This window comes from Phascolarctos cinereus, unplaced genomic scaffold, assembly GCF_003287225.1.
Source record: "Phascolarctos cinereus isolate Bilbo 61053 unplaced genomic scaffold, phaCin_HiC Scaffold_2;HRSCAF=192, whole genome shotgun sequence".
Taxonomy (NCBI): Eukaryota; Metazoa; Chordata; class Mammalia; order Diprotodontia; family Phascolarctidae; genus Phascolarctos; species Phascolarctos cinereus.
In genome coordinates, this window is record NW_027555625.1 from 157,355,094 (window position 1) to 157,379,989 (window position 24,896).

At 36.5% G+C, this 24,896-nt stretch overlaps 1 protein-coding gene across 1 annotated transcript in view; it reads right to left on the reverse strand.

Moving 5' to 3' along the window:
* The window catches only part of CFAP61 (cilia and flagella associated protein 61), a 355,672-nt gene that overhangs the window by 61,274 nt on the left and 269,502 nt on the right, over positions 1 to 24,896 (reverse strand). Inside the window, exon 25 of the mRNA XM_020986789.2 lies at positions 19,184 to 19,389. Coding sequence (XP_020842448.1) covers positions 19,184 to 19,389 — 206 coding nt within the window. The remainder of the gene's footprint in view (positions 1 to 19,183; positions 19,390 to 24,896) is intronic.

Below are 24,896 nucleotides of genomic sequence, written 5' to 3' on the forward strand. Positions count from 1 at the left end.
ATCACATTTCTCTTTCTAGATGTTCACCAACCATCTCTTTAATGATCCATTTTATAATTTTACAGATGAGTGAGAGGGTTCAATTGAGTGATTTCTAAGGTCCCTTCCAGAATTTATCACTCAAGGAACTAGTAGTGGAGACTTCTGATAATGTTAATAGAATTAAGGAACTTTTAATAAGGTAACATGCCATGCTACAACTTTTAAAATTGGTAGGAATCTTAGTCTTAGAAAAATCCAACCATTCTGACAAATACCAGCATGAAGTAGGGGATATGACTGGAAAAAACTGGGAGTGGGGAGCAGTTCTGAAATTGATTTTGAAGATTTCTGCTCTATACTCTTAAAGTTTATTCTTATTACATAAATGGGTATGTTTAAAAAATAAACTTTAACCTTTAGTTTACTTTTAATTTTATGAATAATTATAGGAACATATCCTGTCTAACATTTCAAACAGGCTAAGAACTATCTTCCCCTTCATCATAAGAAATGTGTCAATTTTGTAAAGAATTCTTAGGGATTAATTAGTTTAATGAAGATAACCTAGCCCTTTCATCAAATCACTACGTGAATCTGAGTGGTGAAACTCCCTAAATCACCAGAAATCTATACCCTTATAAGGGTATAATGATTTAATAGATAAATCCTAGGGAGTTGCCTGAGATACATAGAGGTTAAATGACTTTCCTAGGGTCACCCAGGTCTGCCTGGCTTTAAGCCCAGAATTTTATCCATTTCACTAAACTACCTCTGTAATAACATAAATAAAATGAATAAGAATAGATGTTTTTTATAGTATTTAAGCTGCTTTTTCACACATACTCATATTAAACACACACACACACACATATATGTATACACATATATGTATATATTATGGATTTATAGCCTATTTTAGTAACAAGCTCTATTCTACAATTTAGATCCAGATTCTCATCCTAGATAAAAGAATGCATTCTTTCTCTCTCTCAAAATTACTTTGGGTTATTTTGAATATACTTTGTACTTACATGTGTGCATTTTGTACTCTTACAGTAGAATATAAACTTACTGAGCCTAGGTACTTTTTCATTTTTGCCTTTGGATTCCCATTGTCTAACACAGTTGCTTGCACTCAGTTGAACTGAAAATCAGATTTGATGGTGATAGGAGGTCAGATAAGTGTCAGTGAGGAATATTGCCAAATGGATAATTTCTAGGTAACCTGACTAAATTTCTTTTTTAGCATGGAGAGAAATTATAATTTAGTAATAATATAATAAATAATAATAAATAACAGATATAATATATTTGTATTCTAGCAAATCATTTGATAAAGAATCTCTTATAAGTTTAATAAGTGAAATCAAAAGGGCTAAAATATGGAAATAATATGCATTATGGTTTATCAATCTGTTATGAAAGGAGATTAATAAAAACATTTCATAAAGGGTCAGAAAAGTACAACAAAACTGTTACAAATGGGAATGTTAAAGAATGAAAAACTCAAATTTTAACTGAATGAACTATGTTGCAGCAACAGGAACTATACAACTTTCAAATACATACAAAAAATTAAGAAATTAGGGTTGACAGCTTTATTTCCAGAGAATTTTGATGGCAGGAAAATGGGTAACTGAATGGCAAGAGGAATTTTACGGACAATTCATTGATGAAAAATGTCAGGGTCATTGATCTGAGGGAAACAGAAAAATATGTTAGCTGTGATTAAAAGTTTTTTGTAGTTTAGAAACAATGAATGAATGAAGAGACAATATGGGATTTGATCTGAGTAGGCTTTGGTGCAAACAGAAAGGCTGACCCAGTCCCAGGATACTTCTGCATTGGAAAGGGTTGTATGAATTCAACAAGCTAAGGGTGTCCTTTCAGAATCCCAGTCATAATCACATTTAGAATACTCTGCACAGCAGCAGTCACCGACCTGCAAAAAACAGGACATTCAGGTATTTGAGAAAGTGTGCAAGAGGATAACAGAGCTTATTTGAGGAGGACAGGGCCTTATGAGGGCAGGTTTCGAAAGCTAAGTGTGTTAAGTCTTGAAGAAAGTCCTGAAGAGAGATGATGAGAGGTGATTTAATCATGGTTTAGGAGTTTCTGATGGGCTCACACAAAAGATCTAGGGCAAGACCTACTCACACTACCAGGAAAAGGGATCATTAAAGCCATCAATTAAAGCTGAAGGATGGAGAGATATTATCAAAACAGACCTTTTTTAAAAAAAATAGGGTCAATGATATATGTGAGGGTGAAGAGGATGAGGTAGGCTCCAAAAAGTGTAAATGAGGCTTCGGAAATTGCAAAACAGGCTTTGATAGAGTGTTCCAAAGGAAAGACATCTTATAAAGTAATGTACCTCTCCTTCCCTGTTCCTACTGGTACTAATCAGCTGAGCAGAAGTCAGGTATTAGCAGTGCTTATATGACTCTTTGTATGGCATCAGAGACATAAAAAAATCAACAGGTACAGAAAGTAAGCAGCAGGAGAAAGAGAATGTTAGCTTCATGGTTTGGTAGGCAATTATTTGTTGGTGGTGAAATGAATAAATGGCAGAACTGGCTGTCAAAAAGAAATTCATTTCATGTACTTTTTTTTTCCCAATGTGAGCCATCTCTTCTTCAACACACACACACACACACACACACACACACACACACACACACATCATTGACACTGATTTTTCTCCTTTCCTCCTGAGCATTTAGTCTTACTCAGAGATGTGTTAGCACTCATGGGTCAAACAAACAACAGCAACGAGAACACAACTATCACAGAAGTCCCTGAAAATAAGAGTGGAACCAAAGTCAGTGCCTGGCAGCAACAGCAACAAGCAAGCTACTTAGCTACTTTGCCATCCTGTAACAGCTGCCAGTTTGTACATCATCATCACTGATTGTTTCTTTATTACTACTATTTCTACATATGTCTCTGAATGTATGCCCTCCATCTTCTACGCAGACAGCCTTAGTCACTGTGGTGCCAAAGTTACCACTCTGCTACAGCCATTAGTGCCATAGCAACATCTGACACTGCTCCGGCTGTCATCACTCCTGTTGGTTCTGCCAGTGCCATCCCTGTTACTCTTGGGTGCTTGACAGAGAGAGATTAAATTAAGGGAAGAAGAGAGAAATGATCCAGAATGTGTTTTTGAACCTAGAGATGAACTTTATCTTGAAATCATTCCCAATTCCAAAAAATAAAAAACAAACAAACAGTGAGAGGATGATGTTGGGTAACAGCACCTCTCAGAATCTGGGAAGGCACACCTAGACACTTTAGATGGCAGGCACAAGGAGAGTCCAGATATGGAAAAGAGAGATTGCTGGTGCCGCCAAGGTCAAAAAAACAATCTCTAGCCACATCCCTGCCAAAGACAGCTAAACAATTTACCCTGCCTGGAGTGAGCCTTGCCAGCTTGTCTGACAATAACTGACACAGAAAGTAGAACTGGGCCAAGAATTAGCATCGGTGTCTGGCAATATTTGTGGCTCGTGAAAAGAATGTGGCCACAGCTGTGTGCACACACTAAAGCATACACATTAGTAATGGAAATGAGTGATTAAGCTTGACTACCCTGCAAGCTATTCTCACTTCCAAAAGATCAGTGACTTGCTTCAGGAACCTAGATACCATCTTACTACACCCCCCAAACAGAATCCTCTTCAAAAGGCATTGATAACTATCCCTCACCTTTTAGTTGTACTCTGCTTTGTTCTGCTGGAAAATGACTCTTGGTAAATCAAATCTATTTTATTATTATCTCTTTCTCATATTTTTGATAGGATTCAGATAGGAATAGGCTTGAGATAAGTTGATATCCTACTATTATTTCTTCGTAGTTAATATTCTACTATTGCACAGGAGAATAAACTGCTTTTTGTAATTCAGTAAAATTATGAAGAAGTAACCTCATCCTTTGTAGTCTAACTGAAAGCATCCTTGGTCCAACTGTAGTGACAGACAGGACCACAGGGATGATATTCACTCCATCCTGGTCCCACATGATTTTTAACTCTTCTGCTTTAGTCTCTGTATTTTGAAATATTTTTGTTACATGTAATTTGGAATTATGAATATTTGATATGGTGGCATCTACTCAAAATATTCTTACATTTTTATGGATCAATATTATGGCTAGGCAATTGTAGACAACAGTTCAGTTTGTATTAATGCTCCAGTTTCAGCAGAGTATATTGGTTAAATTTCCCAGGATATGAGGATTTATCATCTGTAAATCCATGGAAGATAGTGAGCTTCTGATGTATAATTTTGGTCATGTCTTGCCACATATTAGGGGCTAAGTTTTTATAGTCTGAAATGAAATGTTGTAGTTTCCATTGCTTCTTTGCATGTTTTAACCATTTATCCAAAGGTATACTACTTTCAATTATATTCAACATGTTGAATAATGTGTGCCTATTATCAACTTTAACTACTTATTGATGTCTGCTTGTTCTAAAAATTGACTTCTTTATCATGTGCCCTGAGAATGTCCATCATTCCTCTTCCTCTCTATTGGGAAATATAAGTGAAATTCCTATAGCTGCTTTAGAACAATGGGCTCTGTGTTTTGTTAATATTACGTGGATTCTGTGAGGATACTTCCCATATCTCTTATGGTCCATTTGAAAGTTCTGAGTATACCTACATTAAGAATATATGTGCGAGGATGGGATAAGCACCACCACCAGCATCATCAGTCATTAGATGTACTCTCAGACAAACAGTTCTAAGAAAATAAATTTTTAGGAGCTGGAGTCAAGATGGTTGCAGTGAGAGGAAACATTTTTGCCTAGTTCTCCCAGCACATCTCCTCTAGAACCTAGAAAGTGCAACAGATTCTGATTGGGAAAGCCAAGGAAAAGCACAGTAAGTTATTTTTCCAGCCTAGGACAGCTTAGGAAGGCAGAGAAGTCTGGGGACATTGAGGTGGGGCTGGCCAGGAGTGCAGTCCAGTGGCAGCTGCACTGCTAGCAGGACCAGGATCATGCTGGTGTCCAGGGACATAAAGGAAACTGAGACAGAACACCAGGGCAGGAATCACTAGGACATAAAGTGATCCTTTAGACCTGGAAGCAAGAACAGGTGCCACCTGGAAACTCTGGTAGCCATTACCCAGCTCTTAGTCCAAGATCCAGTGGGGGAAAGAGTATCTATGACTAAGCAGGCAATCTAGCTGAGTACTGAGCAAAAAACAAATTCCAAAAACTTAGCTGGGTGGCTCTAAGCCCAAAAAACAGAGCAATGATTCCATTGTAACCTTCAGCCCAGTGGATAAACCTACAGTAGAAAAACCAGGCAGAAGACCAAGATGAAAGGGGAGAAGCAGCTCAATCACTCTAAACTTGAAGACCCTCCCAGTGGGGTAACAGTGACTGAGTCTAGCAACAATTTACTGTAACTAGACTACACAGAGGCCAACAGAATCAAACCTGGGTCAGTGGCTTGCACAGCTCAGATCGGGGGGAAGGTGAACAAACTTCTCCCCACATCACACTGCTTTGGAAACACAGGAAATTTGCAGGCCCCCAGACTGAGCTGTTAAAAGACTGAAAATAGGGGCAGCTAGGTGGCACAGTGGATAGAGCACTGGCCCTGGATTCAGGAGGACCTGAGTTCAAATCCAGCCTCAGACACATAACACTTACTAGCTGTGTGACCCTGGGCAAGTCACTTAACCCTATTGCCCAAACAAAAAAACAAAAATAAAATAAAATAAAAGACTGAAAATATAGAAGAAAATGTGAATTATCTGATAGAGAAAACAAGTGACCTGGAAAATAAGTTGAGGAGATATAATTTAAGAATCAACGGCCTACCTGAAAGCCATGGATAAAAAAAAAAAGAGCCTAGGCATAATATTCTAAGATAGAAAGAGAAATTCCATTTAAAATAACTACAGACAGTGTAAAATATGTGGCAGTTTACCTGTCAAGACACATATAGGAACTACATGGATATGATTACAAAATACGCCAAAGAAAGAGAGATTAAATAATTAGAGAAATATTAATTATATTTAGGCCAAGATAATATAATAAAAATTATATTATCTAAATTAATTTACTTATTCAATCAGTGCCATACTGACTGAATATCAATCAAACTATCAAGGAATTACTCTAAAAAGCTAGAAAAAAATTACGAAAAAATTCATTTGCAGGAACAAAAAGATCAAGAATATCAAAGGAATTAATGAAAAAGTGGGAAAGAAGGAAGCCTTGCAGTACCAAATCTCAAACTGTACTACAATACTGTAATAATCAAAACAATTTAAACCTGGGTAAGAAATAGAGATGCTGATCAGTGGAACAAATTAGGTGCAAAATATATAGAAACAAATGAGCATAGTAATCTAGTGTTTGATAAATACAGCTACTGGGCAAGAACTCACTATTTGACAAAAACTGTTGGGAATACTGGACAGCAGTCTAGCAGAAAGTAGGCATACACCAACATCTCACACCATCTATTAAGATAAGCTCAACATGGTAAATGATTTAAACATAAAAGGTGATATCATAAGCCTTTTATGTCTAAATCATGTACCATGCTGAGCACTGACAAAATATCTTTGCAGCAAGTTTCTCTGATCAAGGTCTCAACTCCAAAATATATAGGGAACTGAATTAAATTTCCAAGAATCAGAGTGATTCCCCAATTGATAAATGTTGAAAATATATGAATAAGCAGATTTCAAGGGAAGAAATCAAAGCTTTCAATGGCCATATGGGAAAAATGCCCTAAATCACTAATAATTAGAGAAGTGCAAATTAACACTTCTCATGAATCAGATGGTCTAAGATGGCAAAAAAGGAAAATGACAAATGTGTTGTAGATGTGAGAAAATAGATGTACTAACGCACTGTTGGCAAAGCTGTGAACTAATCTAACCATTTTGGAAAATAATTTGTAATGCTGTCCCCAAAAGCTATTAAACTCTACATATCCTTTGATCCAGTGATACCACTACTAGGTCTATATCCTAAAGAGTTCAAAGCAAGAGGAAAAGGGCTCATATGTACAAAAATATTTATAGTAGCTCTTTTCATGGAAAGAATTGGAAATATATGGTCATTAATTGGGGAATGTGTTAACAAGTTGTGGTGTATAAATGTGATAGAATACTATTGTTCTATAAGAAATGATAAAGGGAAAGGTTTCAGAAAAACCTGGGAAGACTAATATGAACTGATGCAAAGTGAAGTAAGCAGAACCAGGAGTACAGTTTATATCAATGTGAATGAAGATAATCAACTTTGAAAAACTTAATAACTCTAAACAACACAATGACCAACCACCATTCCAAAGGACTCATGATGAAGCATTGTCCACCTCCAGAAAAAGAAGTGATGGACTCAAGAGTATGGATTTTCTTCTATTTCTTTTTTTTTCATGCTTTGGGGGGGGGGCTGGACATGGCTAATGTAGATGTAGATGTACATATTTATACATTTTTGTGTTTTTTTGGGGGGAATTGCTTTCTTGATGGGTTGGGGAATGGGGAGCAAGAGAATTTGGAACTGAAAATAAAATAAAATTGATTTTTTAAAGAAAGAAAATAAACTTTCCTTCTGGTTCAATGCTGTCTTGATTTCAATCAAAGTAATCAAGGCTGTGTACTCTTGTTAAATTTGGCTATATTTGTACCCAAAAAAATGACCTTAATAGGTCATTTACCACAAAGTAGGATTTCTTTTTCATTAGAGTATCCCATTGAAACCTAGGGATGGTTTCTTTGGCAGGAGTGGAATTACAAAAATATTCTTGTAAGAAACAATTTACCAGTGAAGAAGGAAATCCATTGTTTGTAGGACAGACTTGAACATTTTTCATTAAGAAAATACTTACATTGGAATTGTTTTCAAGTTAATTAAAGATCAATCACAGTCTTGTATCATAAAATACAAAAATCCCATGGAGCATAATAATGCTTATTCAGTCAGTGCTTGCTGTGTGCCAGGCACTGTGCTAAGTGCTGGAGATGCAAATAAAGGCAAAAACAGCCCCTGCCTGAAACATTTGACAATTTAGTAGGAGAGATAACATGCAGATGACTTTGTACAAATAAGATACATACAGAATAAACTGGCAACAATCACAGAGGAAAGGTCCTAAGATTAAAAAGGACTAGGAAAGACTTCTTACAGAAAGTGGAAATTTAGTTGGATCTTGAAGGAAGCTAAGAAACAAAAATGAGGAGGCAGAGAGAGATCTACCACAGGCTTTTGCAATAGTCCAGCAGAGAGGTGATGAGAGTTTGTACTCTCTGGAAATATAAATGATTTGAGGATTTATACTTTTTATGGATGTAAAATTTTGGAACAGAAGAGGCAATAGCCTCTTACTTGGGCTCCTGGACTTATCTCTCCCTCTCCATTTCCCCCAGTTTCTAAACCGATATTCTTAAAATACAAGTGTAACAATTTCACTCTACTCAATAAACCCCTGGCTCCCTGTTCCCTCTAGGATCAAATAAATTCTGGTTAGTATTTAAAGCCATTCACATCCTGATTCCAATCTACCTCCCCAGCTTTGTTATATATTACTTTGCTTCACAGACTCTTCATTCCAGTTAAACCAGTCTTCTAGCTATTTATCACAATGCAATTCCAGTTCCCATCTCCAAGCCTTTGTACAGGCTGCTTCCCATGGCTGGAATGCACTTATTCCTTATTCACATATAATGCTAGTTTACTTCTAAGTTTAGCTCAAATGCTACCTCTTACATGAAGTATTTTCTGTGCCCTTCAAGCTATGAGTGCATTTTGGTTATGGGGTACAGTCAATGCAAGAGGGGAATCGAATTTTGTGTGGGAGAGATAGAAAGATGGCCAGTCTGGTTTGACCATAGAGTTCTGGAAAATGAATAATATATAAATAAGGCTGGAGAGAAGTTTGGGTCAGCTTAGGATAATATAGTTGACATATGCTTATCTGACCTCTGTTCATAAACACTCTCAGTGAAAGGGGTGGGAGAGGTTACTAGGCATGAGTGTGCGTACACACATCACACACACACACACACACACACACACACACATATTCAATACAAATGTCAAAAGCTATTCTCCAATGAATAAGTAGACAAGGGTTATGAACAAAAAGTTCTCAAAGAAATACAAACCTTAAACAATCAAATGAGATTGCTCCAAATAATTATTAATAGAGAAACATAAGGCAAAACAACTAGGAGGTTTTACCTCATACTCACAATATTGGCAAGGTTAGAAAAAGATATGGTCAATGTTGGAGGGACTACAGAAATACAGGCACGTTAATAAACTGTTGGCCCAGCCATTCTGGCAAACAATTTGGAATTATGCTTTAAAAGTGACTAAAATGTCCAATCCCAGGGATCATGTTGTAACATATATTTCCGAAGAAGGTTAAAAAAAAACAGAGAAGACCTATAGGCATCAAATATTCATAATAGTACTTTTGTGGTAGCAAAGAATGGGAAACAAATATATGCCTATTCATTGGGGGAATGGCTCACTAAAATTGTGGTAGAAAAATATAATGGAATATCATAATTTTATAAAGTTTTAAAAGAAACCATGAATATGAAAAATTCAGAGAAGTATTTGAATGAAAAAAAATTTACTACTTTACTATTTACTCCATTGTTATATATTAAGCACATAGTAATAAGTTGGCTAAGTACTGGGGATAGAAATAGAAAAAGTGAGATACATAGTCTTTGCTTTCAAAAAATTCACATTCTAACTGGGAGAGACAATGCATGACGGCAAGGTCAGCTGCAGGGTGGATGGCAAGGTCCAGGAGTCTTTAGGTTGCATCAGTGGGTCAGGTGACAGTGCTTTGCGGGGAGAGGAAGAGGGCCTAGAGGCAGAGCAAATGATAAGGCTTGGTGTTCCTTCATGTCACCAGAAGGAATGGTTGGTGGCTCCTCTCTCATCCTAGCAAAACAAATAGTTAAACAGCATAGTTGGATTCTGGGCAGCTGGGGGGCTGAGGGAGGGGAGTGAAAGGAAAGCAAGGGAAAAGACATATACATTGACATATACATTGATGAAGAGTGAAATAAGGAGAACCAGGAAAAATATATACAATGATTATAGCAATGTAAATAGAAAGATAAAAAAATTAATTTGAACTCTGTGTTATTACAATGTCTAAGCTTAAGCTCAGGGAATAGTTGAGAAAATACACCTCTCTCTACTTTTTGCAACTTCTACACATTACTCCTAGTTCTACTTTCTGAAGATGAGTAGAACAGTTACTTGAAGCACTATATCTAAACTACATGAAGCCACACGGCAAGGCAACAAGCATATATTAAGCTTGGGGAGATAGGGGTGATTTGGTTGATGGGCTAGTTGCTTTTGTTTTACTACTTTTTTCTTTTTCTTTCTCTTTTTATTTTTTTTTAAAATAAGGAATAGCTCACTGAGGTTGGAAGAAGTATACATAAATACATGAGACTGTTTAAAAAAGACAAAACAAAAATTAACTTAAAATAAAAATATAAGAAGTATAGTGTTCTGGTCGATGTAGGAAAGTAAAGGATTGTTTAGGTGAACTCAGGGATATCTCCAAGGTCAAATTTGCCTTGTTGCATATAGGTGTATGCACGTATGTATATGTATACACACATGGGTATATACATACATATGCACATATATACATATGCATGTATACATTGTTTAGCATGTTGATTGAATATGCATTTATTTGCTGCCCACATTTTGTTCATTTTTATATAAACATCTAAGGTTATGAGTTCCTATCACTACAATCTCATTCCAGGTTTGTGACTGTTTCCTGAACTTCAGACCTTTGTCTGGTAATCTACAATATGCTTCTACAATAATATTGTTTCTGTTTTCCCCTCTGTTGATTGTTACACAAATGTCCCTACTTTATTTCCCTCTTTAAGTTCCTGAGTTTCCTCACATAGATGTATTTACTAAATGTTACTATGCCATTCTGTTCATTTTTAGAAGAAATGAAGCAAGAGTTTTTAAAAGTTTTAAGAAATTGTTATCAATGAAATGAGAATACTAAGGGGAAAAATTCAAAAAGAAATGAGAGCTATTGAAGAAAGAATTGGAAAGAATATTAAAAGCTTAGGGAAAAAAAGGTATAAAACCTTGCCCAAGCAACAAACTCTCTGAAAATGTGAATGGATGAAATAGAAGCTAATAACCCTATGAGGCAACAGGAAATTTTTTTTTTAAGTCAAAGGTCTAAAAAATAGAAGAAAATGTAAGGTATCTCATAGAAAATACAACTGACCTGGAAAATAGATCAAGGAGAAAACAATTAGGGATCGTTGGACTATATGAAGTCCACGACCAAAAAAAGAGCCCAGAGAACATATTTCAAGAATTCGTTAAAGAAAATTGCCCTGATCTCTTAGAAATTGAAAGCAACATGGAAATAGAAAGAATTCACCAGTCACTTTCTGAAAGAAACACCAAAATGAAAACTCCCAAGAACACAATAGCCAAAATCAGAGCTTCCAAAATAAAAATAATGCTGCAAATAGCCCAAAAGAAAGAATTCAAGTACCAAAGAGCCACAGTCAACATTACACATGATTTAGCAGCCACCACTTTAAAGAATCAGAGAGTTTGGAACATGATATTCCAGAAAACAACATATCTAGATTATAAACAGAAAACTCACTCAGCAAAACTTAGTATTCTATAGTACTACTGGAGGAAAATGAACCTTAATGAAATAGAGGACTTCCAAGTATTCCTGGTGAAAAAAAGCAGAGCTGTGGAAAATTTTGAAGTTCAGTCAAGAGTGAAGAAAAAACAAAAAAAAAGTTAAACATGAATGAATAATGATAAAGGACTAAACAAGGATAAGTGGTTTACATTCAAATGTGATGACATGATACATGTATCCTCTCTGACCCCTATCATTAGGGTTCATAGAGGAAGTTGAATTAGAAAAGTCCTACGAGTAGATCTATCTTGACAACCTTAAGAATGGAAAGAGATGAAAAGAGGAATAAGCTGGATGGGTAGGGGGAACAGAATAGGAAAATTATCTCTCACAATTAAGGTGCACAAATAGAAATCTATACAAACAAAAAGGAGGGGGTGGGGGCACTAGCTAACACTTGAATCTTACTCTCATTTGTCAAAAGATGGAAGAATATACAGACAGTTTGGGTACAGATATACACTTCACTCAATAGTGAGATAGGAAAGAAAGGGGGAAAGTGAGGAGGGGGAATTAAAAGGAGAGTAAATTAATTGAAGGTTTAGTCTTAAGCAAAATAAATTCTTAGGATGTACAAAAATGTTTATGACTTTTTGAGGTGGCAAAAATGGGAATCTTAGGGAGTGTCCATTAATTAGGGAATGGATGAATAAGTTATGGTATATAGATGTGATGGAATACTATTGTGCTGAATACTCATCAGTGTAACAATCGACCAGAATTTCAGAGAAGTAATGATGAAACATGCTGCATGTGTGTATGTGTGTGTTTGTGTTCATATATGTATGTATATATATGTATATATATATGCACACATGCACACACATACATACACACACATATAGATAGATAGATATTCAATCCAATTCAATAAACATTTATTAAGTGTCTACATGAGGCAGGCATATTAAGATCATCCAGCTTAAGCTCTGGAAATACAATTAATAAAAAGAAAGATAGTTCCTGTCCTCAAGGAGCTTATAATCTAATGGATGGAGACAATACACAAAAGGAGGCAGGGGGAAACTAGGGGGTATCCAGCATGAAGGCATCTTATTCCATAGAGTTGAAACTAGATAGAACAATAGATGCAGAGTGGAATGAGCCAAAAAGTCCAGTTTCTATACTCTACAAAGGAAGGTGTATGTAAGTGCCCATGTGTATATACATATATATGTATATATACACACATATATATGGTACACACACATACACACATGCCATAATGTCATATATATATGTACACGTGGGTATAGTCCCGATATGGAAATTTGTTTTGATTGCTATACATGTGTGTAATGAGTTTTGTTTTTTCTTGAGTTGTCAGTGGGGGTGGGGTGGGGGAATGAGAAGGCAGATCTTGGTTGATTAAAATATATATGCATAAATGTGTATACATGCACATATGTACATGTATATGTGTACATATGCATACACACATGCATATGTGTATGTATGGATGAAAACTTAGGAATTTTGATTAACACAATTTCTGAGGACTCATGATGAAACATGCCACTCACTTCCTGACAGGTCATGGACTTGGAGTACACAATTATATATGTATATATATGTGCGTGTGTGTGTGTGTGTTTTTCTGTGTTTCTGTGTATATGCACATATACATATGTATATGTATACATGTACACATATATACACATAGGTATATATGTATACACATACATATATATATATATATACATATACATATATATGCATATATTTTCAACATAGCCAATGAGAAATTTTGTTTTACTTGACTACACATATTTGCAATAGGGTTTCGTATTTCTTGCTTTCTAAATAGGTGTAGCAGAGAAATGGGAGGAAGAGAAAGCTGATTTGTTTTTGAAAATACAATAAAATTTGATTTAAAAACAACAAAATAATGGGAACCAAGGGAGTAAGTGACCATGTTATATGAGAGGAGAACTAAGAATGATCTGACATTTATCCCAGCTTTGAAAGAGCAGATTTTGTTGGGTTCAGAGGAAAAGGATATGTGGGTCTTACTGATGGAGTAGTATTTTGGAGGGCAAGTCAATCCAAGAAGGATAGAAAATTCTCAAGGATGAAATACTGAACCCATAAGCAGAAAGCATTCAGTTAAAATAGAACAGGAAACTGCTTAAACAGAGACATGTAGCTACATAGTGACCAATTCAGATTTTTAAAAGACATCTATAAAAGATGGAAGCAATGTTAAGTAACAGAAGATAAATTAAGAAAGTGGTACATTCCTGTAAAATGTGTCAGAGCTCAGAAAAATCTTCAGCTGGTGACTACGGTGAATAAAGTGCTTAAAAAAAAGAAACTATACTTGTGGTAAGAGGGAAAGCAAAGAAAGACTAGAACCACCTCTTGGGGTAAAGAGTGTTTGATAATGGAGATAGCTAAACTAAATGTAGTTCATTTTGCTTTAGTTTTTTCTTCTAAGGATAATGATTTGAAGATCATTATTAAAATAGAAATTAAGTAAGAAATTACTTCAGAGCACACCTAGCTTCTCTTGATGAATTTGAGTGACTACACCAGAAATACTAATTCTAGGCTACTAAATTCACAGATGTGATTATTAATCTATGCTCATTCATCTTTGAAACGTCTTGGAGACTAGATAAGGGCAAATATTATTGTGTTTTCAGAAAAGCACAGACGTTAGAGTTTGCAAACTATAGGCAATTCCTTTTTACCTCTAGAAAACATTATTGGATACTTTTTTTTTTTGGCTAGGCAATGGGGTTAAGTGACTTGCCCAGGGTAGTAAGTATCAGGTGTCTGAGGCCAGATTTGAACTCAGGTCCTCCTGACTCCAGGGCCAGTGCTTTATCCACTGCACCACCTAGATGCTCCTGGATACTTTAAAAAATGTAATTAGTACAATAAGCCATGGAAACAAACAGCCTATGTATGTTCTTAAGAGGAGAGCTGGGTCCTTCCATTTTGTGCAATCACTCAATTCCAGAAGCAAGATCACCACAAATCCACATGTGCACACTCAGAGGTCTGGGCCCTCAATGGCCAGTTCCCTGTTAAATTCGGTTCTCACAAATACTAGTACCATGTTGAACACATAATAAGAGAAAATAAATGAAGTGAGGTGGCACAGTGGATAGAATGCAGGGTCTAGCTAGAGTTAGGAAGACATGAGTTCAAATTTAGCTTCAGATACTTACTAGCTGTTTGACTCTGGGCAAGTCACTGAATCTTTATTTGCCTCAGTTTCCTCATCTATAAAATGGGGATAATAATAGTACCTACCTTCTAGGGTTGTTGTGAGAATCAAATGAGATACAATTTGTAAAACACATAGTACAGTATCTGGGTACATGGTATGCACTATACAAATGTAAGCTATTTGTTATCATCATTATTACTTGTTGACTTGAGGCTTAACAATGCTTAGTATTAAACTATTCTTTCTAACAATATTTATACTGTAATCAATTCTATTTCTTCCTTTCCTGTAGCAATCAAGATTGAGAATAACTTATCAGCAATAGACACCATTCTAATAGATAGTGGAAAGACCACTGGGCTGGGAGCCACTTATTCTGGGTATTAACATCGTTTCCATTACTTTTGTGAAAGAAGCCACCCTTCTGATCTCTTTATATGATACAGATATGGTCTTAATACCTAAACCAGGGTGAGACAAAACAGAGAAAGAAAACCATAAATTCCTTTGTGCTTCAATGTCTTCATCCATAAAATGTCCTCAGAGAAAATAAAATTACTGCATGATGCTTGCTAACATATAGCCTTCCCAAAACCCTGTGAAGTAGATTAAATGGGTATTATCTCTACATACAAAAGAGAGAAGGTATGGACAAATTGTGACTTATTAAAGTTTATATCAATCTCTTGTTTTTTCTACCTCTACAAATACCATTATTTCCTTTGCTGGTTCTTTGTCCTCTTCTTGCCCCTACTGTAAGCATTCCCCCAAAGCCAGATCTTTGGCTCTCTGCTTTCCTTGATTTTCACCCTTTTTCTTACTCATTTGCTCTCATGACTTCAGCTATTTTCTGTGCTAATGATTTCCATCCCAATTCACTCTGGCTCCAGTCCTGTTTGTCCATCTGCCTAATCAACAATTCTAATTGAATAGCTTGCCATCATTTCAAATTCAATATGTCTAAAATGGAGCTGAACATTTCTTCCCCAAATGGGCTCTTCTTTCTGGCTTTTCTTGAGAATAGAGACTGTGCTTTTGCTTTTCTTTGTATCCCCTGCATTTTAGCATAGTTCCTAGTATATAGCAACAACAACAACAACAACACTAACACTAATAACTAACATTTATATAGTGCTTACTATATGCCAGGCACTGTGCTTTACAATGATTATCTCATTTGATCCTCATGACAACTCTGGGAGGGAGGTGCTATCACTATTCTCATTTTACAGATGAGAAGACTGAGGCAAAGAAAGATTAAGTGACTTGCCAAGGGTCACACAGCTAAGTAAGTATCTGAGGCTGGATTTGAACTGAGGTCTTACTGACTCCAGGCCCACCACTCTATCCACTGTACAACCTAGATGCCTCTATATAGTAAGTATTTAATAAATGCTTGTTTATTTAATTTGATTTTTTATGTTTCAGTTAACAATATCATGACTGTCCCATTCACTCAGGCTCAAAAGTTCAAAGTCACCTTGTACTGCTCCATTTTTCTTTCAATCTCCATTTTTAAACAGTCACTAACTTCTATAATCTCTTTAATTACAGTGCCTCTGCTTTATCCCAGCCCTTTATCAAATCAAGCCTAGATCACTACAATATACATACATCTCAGATAGAAAAAGAATTTGTTAAGCACTTACTATGTGCCAGGCATCGAGAATACAAACACAAAGAGAAAGATGGTCTCCGTCTTCATGGAGCTTACATTCTAATGAGGGAAGACAACACATGAAAGAGAGCTGAAAAGGTAGGAGGAAGAAAGTGCTTGCTTGAGGAGAAGTCTGGAGAGTCAAGAGTAGAGCCAGCAGAAGAGTGAGCATGGTGGGCTTGGGTACTGCCTTAAATGGAGGTTCCTGGGAGGAAGTCACCAATGAGAGCAGCAAACACAGACTATGACTCTGGGCTCTTCCCCTACAATTTATTCTTGCTTACTATGGACAGTTATTTACATTAATCATCTTCTAAACACATTGCTCCCTCATCCAGAAATCTAAACTTATATCTCTTTTCTTATACCAAATGTGAACATCTCTGTTGGTTTTGAAGGCCTTTCATAATCTGGCTTACATATGTGACCTTATAAGATTCTCAGAGTTGGGAGGAACTTCAGAGGTCATTTAGCCCACCACATAACTCAATTGAAAAAGCTCTTTTGAAATAGCCCCAGCATGTAGTTATCCAGTGATAGGAAACTGATTTAAAGACTTTAAACATTGGGGAATTCACTTTTCCTAAGGGAACACATTCCGTTTTTCAATAGCTTTCATTGTTCAGAAGCTATTCTTTATGTCAAGCCTACTTTCTACCAATTCATTGCCCTTAGTTCTGTTCTCTGGGCCCAAGAAGATGTAGTTCCTCTTTTATATGATGGTCCTTATTTATCATTCATATATAACACATATGCAGTACTCTACTCTAGTTAGGTCAGTAAGAATCCAGTTCTACAGATATATTGTGCTGGATTCCACTTTTGTAACTTCATATATTTTTTTCTCTTACTTGTACTACTTTCCCCCATCCAAATCCAATTCATCCTTCAAGGCCCAAGTCAAACTCTATCTCTTATAAGTAGCTATTCTTGATCTCTCTAGCCCTTCTTTATCTCTCTCTCTCTCTCCTCTGAATTTCTTCAGCCCATATAGGGTTGTATTCTATAATTTTACACATAATTATTTATATGAAACATAAAATTAATGTTAATATTAAATATATTATTATGATTGTTTCATGTACGTCAGTCATGTATCCCAAACTATATCATAAACTTCATTAGAGTAGAGAACAAATATACTTTTTGTGCCCTTTTAAGTGCCTAGAACAGTGTTAAGCATATAGTAGATATTCGGCAAACACTGGATGTTTAATACTGATTTCTCCTTGTTCTTACATTGTCCATTTTGTAATAATATAGTTTCCTTTTCTTTTATAACAACACAGTATTCATTATGTTTGACCCTCCTGAACATCAACTTGATTTTTAAATAGTATTTCTTAATTCATTTACATCAATGAAAATTCCTTAGTATCTCTAGAACTGTTAACAAACTATTATTTTAATAACAGCTTAGCTCTGGAGAAAAGTAAAGAAAATGCACCTTCCTTCATTGCAGAGATGGGTTCATAATATTATATATACTGTAAAATGTGGTTGATATGTTGGTTGGTTTTGCTGAATTTTTTTTCCTTTCCTTTTTTGTTTATTTTGTTCCAAGGAAAAACTCACAGGGTAGAGGAGGGAAGATGGATATATCCACAAATGAACATGAAATAAAAACAGAAGTCATTAAGAAGTGTTTTAAAAGGATTATCAGCAAACTCAATGAACATTATCATTCGCCAAATCATGGCAGCCTACACAGGACACTATATATTTCACCATCTCAGACACTCACATAAAGAATTGTTGAAGATCCAGGCAGGTTAGTGGGAGAGAACCTAGTCTGGTTCATGGAATCAGATTTCCAAGAAAATCAAAGCTGGCCCCCTGATTATTGGATAAGGAAATAGTCTTATTTTATAGTAGAGATATGGCGGATTGAATTTGCTGTGATGCTGTTGCCTTTGTCCACTAGGGAGGGACCCATTTATCACTAGGTTTTCACTCATGCAAAGGCTTATTGTGTATTATACTCCATCCAGTTATGCAACCTTGAAACTGTGGATTTACCATATGCCTAAAATCATCTTACTTCCTTATTTATCCAATAGAATTGATATGCAACCCTTCACATTTCTTTTTTTTTAATCATCCTTTAAGCACTGGGTCTAAAACATTTTTTAACTCATTAAGAACATAGACATGATGGAATAATTATTTCTTTGAAGTCTTAATATTGTGTTTGTCATTTCTTTTCTTATGGTTGTCTGATATGGGACATTCTTTATAGCACAACACCTTACTCTTACTTTTCTTAGATCAGATTATGGGAAAAATCGAGAAAAAAATATTCTTATAAAGTCAGCTGCCTGTTATTGAAGAACTTAAAACTGCTTTCAAGAGAATTTGTTGGATATATGCGTGTTTACATGTTAACTCTATGTTATATATGCATATAAAGGTACACATTGTGTGTATGTGTATACATGCACATATGTACAGCTTGTATAAGCAGGGACGTAGGAGGAGTAGGGCCAATAGTACAGGCAACAATGCTCAATAGTCAAAGTATTTTGTTGCTGATAACAGCTCATATTTTACCAACAAACATAATCATCACAAGTTTGAAATACTGTTCTTTACCAAAAAAGAAAAAAAACCCTCAGTACAAAAAAACAATGAAATGGTCATCTTACCTATAAAGGTCCGTAATCAAACCTTCCCTGTGACGAGAACAGAGGTTGTTAAGGAGTTGTTCATGCTGTCCAAATAAAGTGATGTAGTTGGAGGTAGGAAATGGTTTGCTAGAAAGGCAGGTAATGGTTTCCACCATTTGATATTTATTAATGTGAATTCTAAAGTAATTTCCTTCTTTTGCTTTGCCTGTTATTATTTGTAAACCCTGGGTGGGGGGAAAACAGAAATAATATTTTCAAAAAACACTTAGGCTGTGAGGACTTTCCTAGAGTATATTTCAACTAGGGGAGACAGTACATGTTGTATTATTGCTGTTTCTATTAATAACACTTGATATTGATTGGACAGACAGAAGATAACAGTGTATCAGAAATCCCATATTGCAACCTAATGGCTAAATGTTGCTCAGGGACCTTTAAAGCTATAGTTACACTGTATCATGTTTTTTAATTAGTTGCTAGGTTACAGGCCATTCTGTGTTACCAGAATACCACAAAACTAACATATTTATCTAGGTTTGTTCACTTGTGAGAGGTAAATATTTCTTTTAAGGTTTTACCCAAATTATCCTAAATTTTACGAAACTCTTTTCAAACAACAGGGGGAAAACCTGGCTAAAAGCAAACTTTTTTAAAAAAAAAGATTTCAATTATGTTTTAAGTTTATGGGATTTGGTTTATGGGGGTTGGGATACCTGTTTTGTTTTACACTTGGATGGACTTGTACTTCAATTTAATCCAGCAAGTATCCCTGCCTTCAAGGTCCTTATATTCTAAATCACAATCCGGGAACTATTTGAATATAGCACATTTTAGGGACAAGAGCTGGGCCTGCTTCAATGCCTTTCCAACTCTGAAATTTTAATGGCACCCTTTAGTTCAGAAGTTTGCTATAGGTTAAAATTTTGGCATATGGAAGTCTGGCATGGAGTTAGAACTAAAGTTATAATATGAAAATTGTTTTAGGAATATTTTGTTGAAATTCATTTAAAATATAGCTGTAAATGGTTATTGAATTGGTGCTGTTATTCAAAATTAAGCGCACAATTTGATTAATGTTTAATTTAATAATTTTTTTTACCCATGGACATGTCTCATCTCAGCCACTATTTAATTGGTCCAGATTTGTCAGTGACTACAGCAGCTATACCAAATTAATGTTATACACACACACACATAGACGTAATATATATATATATATATACATATATGATGTATACACACACACATATATATATGAGATACTACTTTACCTACATTACATACACTCAATTCAATTCAAGAAGCATTTATTAGATGCCTACTATGTGCCAGGCACTGTGTTAGGGGCTGAGGATACAAAGGCAAAAACAAAACAATCCTCTGCTTATACTCTACAGGATCATATAACAAGTATATAAATGAGTGAATACAGAATATAGCAATTGTGAGAACCACTAACAACTAGAGGAATCATAAAAAGTTGTCTTGTTTGAGCTGAGCCTCACAGGTACCTTTGGATTCTAAGCTGTGAAGAGAAGGAGGAAAATTCTAGATCCAGGAGGACAGACTACACAAAAGACATGGAGACAGGAAATGAAATGTAAATGAGGAACAGTAAATATAGGCCAGTGTAGCTGGAATGTAGAGTTTGTGAGGGGAAGAAATGTTTACTCAGCCTGGAAAACACAGGCTGGAACCAAACTGTGAAGGACTTCAAACGTCAGAAAAGTTTGTATTTTATGCTAGAGGCAGTAAAGGGCCACACAAACTTTTTGAGCATGGAAAAGACACAGCTGGATTCGTGCTTTAGAAAGAACAATTTTGGGGCAGCTAGGTGGCACAGTGGATAGGGCACCGGCCCTGAAGTCAGGAGGACCTGAGTTCAAATCCAGCCTCAGACCAAACACTTGACATGTTCTAGCTGTGTGACCCTGGGCAAGTCACTTAACCCCAATTGCCTAAAAGCAAAAAAAGAAAAAAGAAAAAAAGAGAACACTTTGGCAGCTATACGGAGGATGAATTGGAAAGGGAAAAGGGGAGTCATTTAAGAACCTATTGTGAGCCTGAATTGGGGTGATTGTGGTATGAATGGAAGGACACTGTGGAAGTAGAGTTGAAAGAGTTGGTGACTAGTTGGACATGGTAGGGGTTGGGATTGAATTGAGGAGTCTATGGCGAATCTGAGGTTATAGAATTGAGTGTAAGAATGATGGCACCTTCGACAGAAATCAGGAAATTGGAAGGAGGTAGTTTAGGAGGGAATAATGCTATTTTGGACATCCTTCTATTTTGGACATCCTGGATTTGAGATTTCTATAGGACATCCATGTGGAAGTGTCCAGTTGTCAGTAGGAGATGAGGGACTGGAGCTCAGAGAGAGATGAGGCTGGATATGTAGATTTGAGAGTCATCTACCCTTGAACTCTTTGGGAGCTTTGTACAAACAAGCAACATACAGGATAAATAGAAAATAAGAAACAGAGGAAGGCACTAGAATTAAGAGGGGCTATGAAAGGCTTCATGTGGAAGATGGGATTTTACTTGGACCATGAAAGAAGCCAGGGAAGCCAGGAGGCAGAGAGGAAGGAGAGCATTCTAGGGTGGATGACAGCCAGAGACAATGCAGGGGTGCAGAGATGGAGTGTCTTGTTCGTGCAATGGCAAAGAGGCTAGTGTCACTGGCTCAAATAGAGGTGAAAAGTAAAGGTGTAAGAAGACTGGAAAGGTTAGGAAGGGCTTTGAATGACAAATAAAGTATTTTGCACTTGATCCTGGAGATGCTAGGTAGCCACTGGAGTTTCTTGAGTAGACAATGATATGGTTGGACTTGTGTTTAGGAAAATCACTTTGGTGGCTGATAGGAGGATGGATTGAAGTGGAGAGAGACTTGAGGCAGGCAAGCCTACCAGCAGACTATTGCAATAGTCCAGGCATAAGCAGATGAGGGCCTGCACCAGGTAGTGGCAGTGTCAGAGGAGAGAAGGAGGAATATTTGAGAGATGTTGCAAAGGTGCAATCAGCAGGTTTTGTGTGGCAACAGATTGGATGGGGGAGAGAGAGTGAGAAATCTAGGATGACTCCTAGATTGCAAGCCTGGTGGACTGGAGAAATGGTGTTGCCTTCTACAGTAATAGGGAAGGTAGGAGGGGGAAAAGGTTTAGGAGGGAAATGTGAGTTGAATTTTGGACAGTTCAAAAGCATTTGATGAACTGGCTACATAAGGTCCTTTCCAAGTTTATTTGATTAAGGGAACCTGGTGAAATCTTTGAGCATTAAAGTGATCTTTCCACTTCCTTCTGATTTCTGTATCGTTTCTTTCTCTTAAATAGTATCTAACTATGTTTCTCTGTCATAGTACCAGTTCCTGGCACATGGTAGGTTCCTAATAGACTCTTCCAAGGGTTGAGTGTGGTGGCACTTGACTGTAAGGATTGCTAAAGGGGAGTCTGAGACTGATGGATCACTTGAGTTCAGCAGTTGTAAACATGAATTTATATACTAATTAGGTGCTCTCACTAAGTGTGGCACCAGTATGATGAGTCCTCAGGAGCAGGGGCCACCAGGCTTCCTAAGGAGGAATCGATGAGCAAATCAGAGCTCCTATGCCAATCAATAATGTAATAGGGTCCATGAGTGGCCACTGTATTTCTTGCCTGCACAAGGTAAGGATATCCACTCTCAAAAAAAAGTTTGTTGAATGAATAAATGATCTAAGACTCAAGATTCAGATGTAGTATTGGTTTGTGTTTTGTTCCAATTAAGAAAATTGTTCTTATGATTTTCTCTATAATTTCTCTAGTTTTGTCAAAAGGTCTAGATTAATCAATTGAATTTAAAGACCACTCCATACAAGATTTGATATTAAAAATAATTCCAACCTCCTTAATCATAATGAAGGTACAATTTCAAACTTAATGGTATCCAAGGCAGAATTTGTTGTGACACATTGTTTCATTCCATGATGTTTAAGCCAACCAAGCATGTGGACTAGAATTTGTAAATTAGTTCATTATGTAGGCTATTTGGGGGATCCTTTTCTTTCTTTTATCATATTACTTCACAAAGATTTCACAAATTATTAAACTGCTTTGTCATATATTACATTTAGAGATCTTGCAAAAAGTCCAATAAAATTTTTGTGGATTGCATATTATTAGTAAAAATGAGATAACATTATTCAGTGCACTGTACAGTTGGTCAACTGGCTGTCTTTAGGAGATGGCCTCATCATCTTGGCAGCAACTTTACATAAATGGTGGCCAGTGCCAAAAGGATGCCATGGAATGAGTCTACATTTTTACTTAGAGAATAAAATAGAAAAATCTGGGGAGATCTTTTGCACTAATTAAAAAGGAGGCCCGCCTGGCAAAACATTCAATTAAAACCAGAGTTCATACTCAAATGCTAAGCAAAATAATTTATGTATGTTGCCTTTTTTACTACAATTCTCATTATCTAATGTTTTTTATTTTATTTTATTTTTGGCTCTTCTAAGCATGACAGACAATGGCATACATATCAGTGGGCAGAATCTGTGAAATCTTACACAAAGACTTGGCTTCTGGATGAAGGATAGAATTGGAAGTTTTAGAGTTAAAAGGGATTAATAGCTCATTTAGTACAACTCCCCCATTCTGCAGATGGTAAGACTAAACTGACTTATATGACAAAGATGGGATTTTACTTATTGTTCTCTTAATTCAATATTCCACCTCTGTGCCTGAGCACAGGCTGTCCCCTTGGCCTGGATTGCTCCCCTCACTTCCATCTAGCTTCCTTCAAGGCTCAGCTTAGGTGCCACTTCCTTCCCTAGACATTTCCTGATTTCCCCAGTCCTTGCTTACTTTCCCTGCCTCCTATGCCCTGAGAGACTGTGCAATGTCATGGATCTGAGAGATGAATATAGTGAAGGGACAGTAAATGGGCAAGTTTGCATGGATTGTAGTGTGAGTGAAGGGAACTAATGTGCACTAAGCCTGGAAATGTAGGCTGGAGCCAGGCTATAAAGGGATTTAAGTGCCAAAGAAAGAACTTTATATTTAAGCAACAGGGAGCCATTGGAAGTTATTGAGCAGAGGAGAGACAACATTACACACAGGCTTTAGAATTATTACTTTGGTAGCTGAGTGATGTACTGGAGAGAGAAGAGACTTGAGACAAAAAGACCAAGTAAGAGGCTAGTGTAATAGTTCAAATGAGATGTGCTGAATTAGGGTGATTATGGTGTGAATAGGGAAGGAGGAGGCAATAATCCTTCTTTATATTGTGCTTGCTAAGTGCCAGACACTTTTACAAAAATTATCTCATTTGGTCTTCAAAGATCCTACAAGAAAGGAGACACTATTATTGTCCCCATTTTACAGTTGGGAGAATTAAGGCAGAGGTTAAGTGACTTGTCCAGGGTCACACAGCCAATGTTATATGATAGATTTGAGGGTCCTCCTGATTCCAGACCTAGTGCTTTTATCCACTGTGCCACCTAGCTGTCACTAAAGTAGAGATAAAAGTGGTTGTGCGGTGTGTGTGTGTGTGTGTGTGTGTGTGTGTGTGTGTGTGTGTGTGTGTGTGAGAGAGAGAGAGAGAGAGAGAGAGAGAGGAGAGAGTGAGAAAGAGAAGAGAGAGAGAGAGAGAGAGAGAGAGAGAGAGAGAGAGAGAGAGATGTTAAGGGGGTAGAACTGTAAGGACTTGGTAATTGATTTCATTTGTGAGATAAGAGAAAGTGAGGCACACA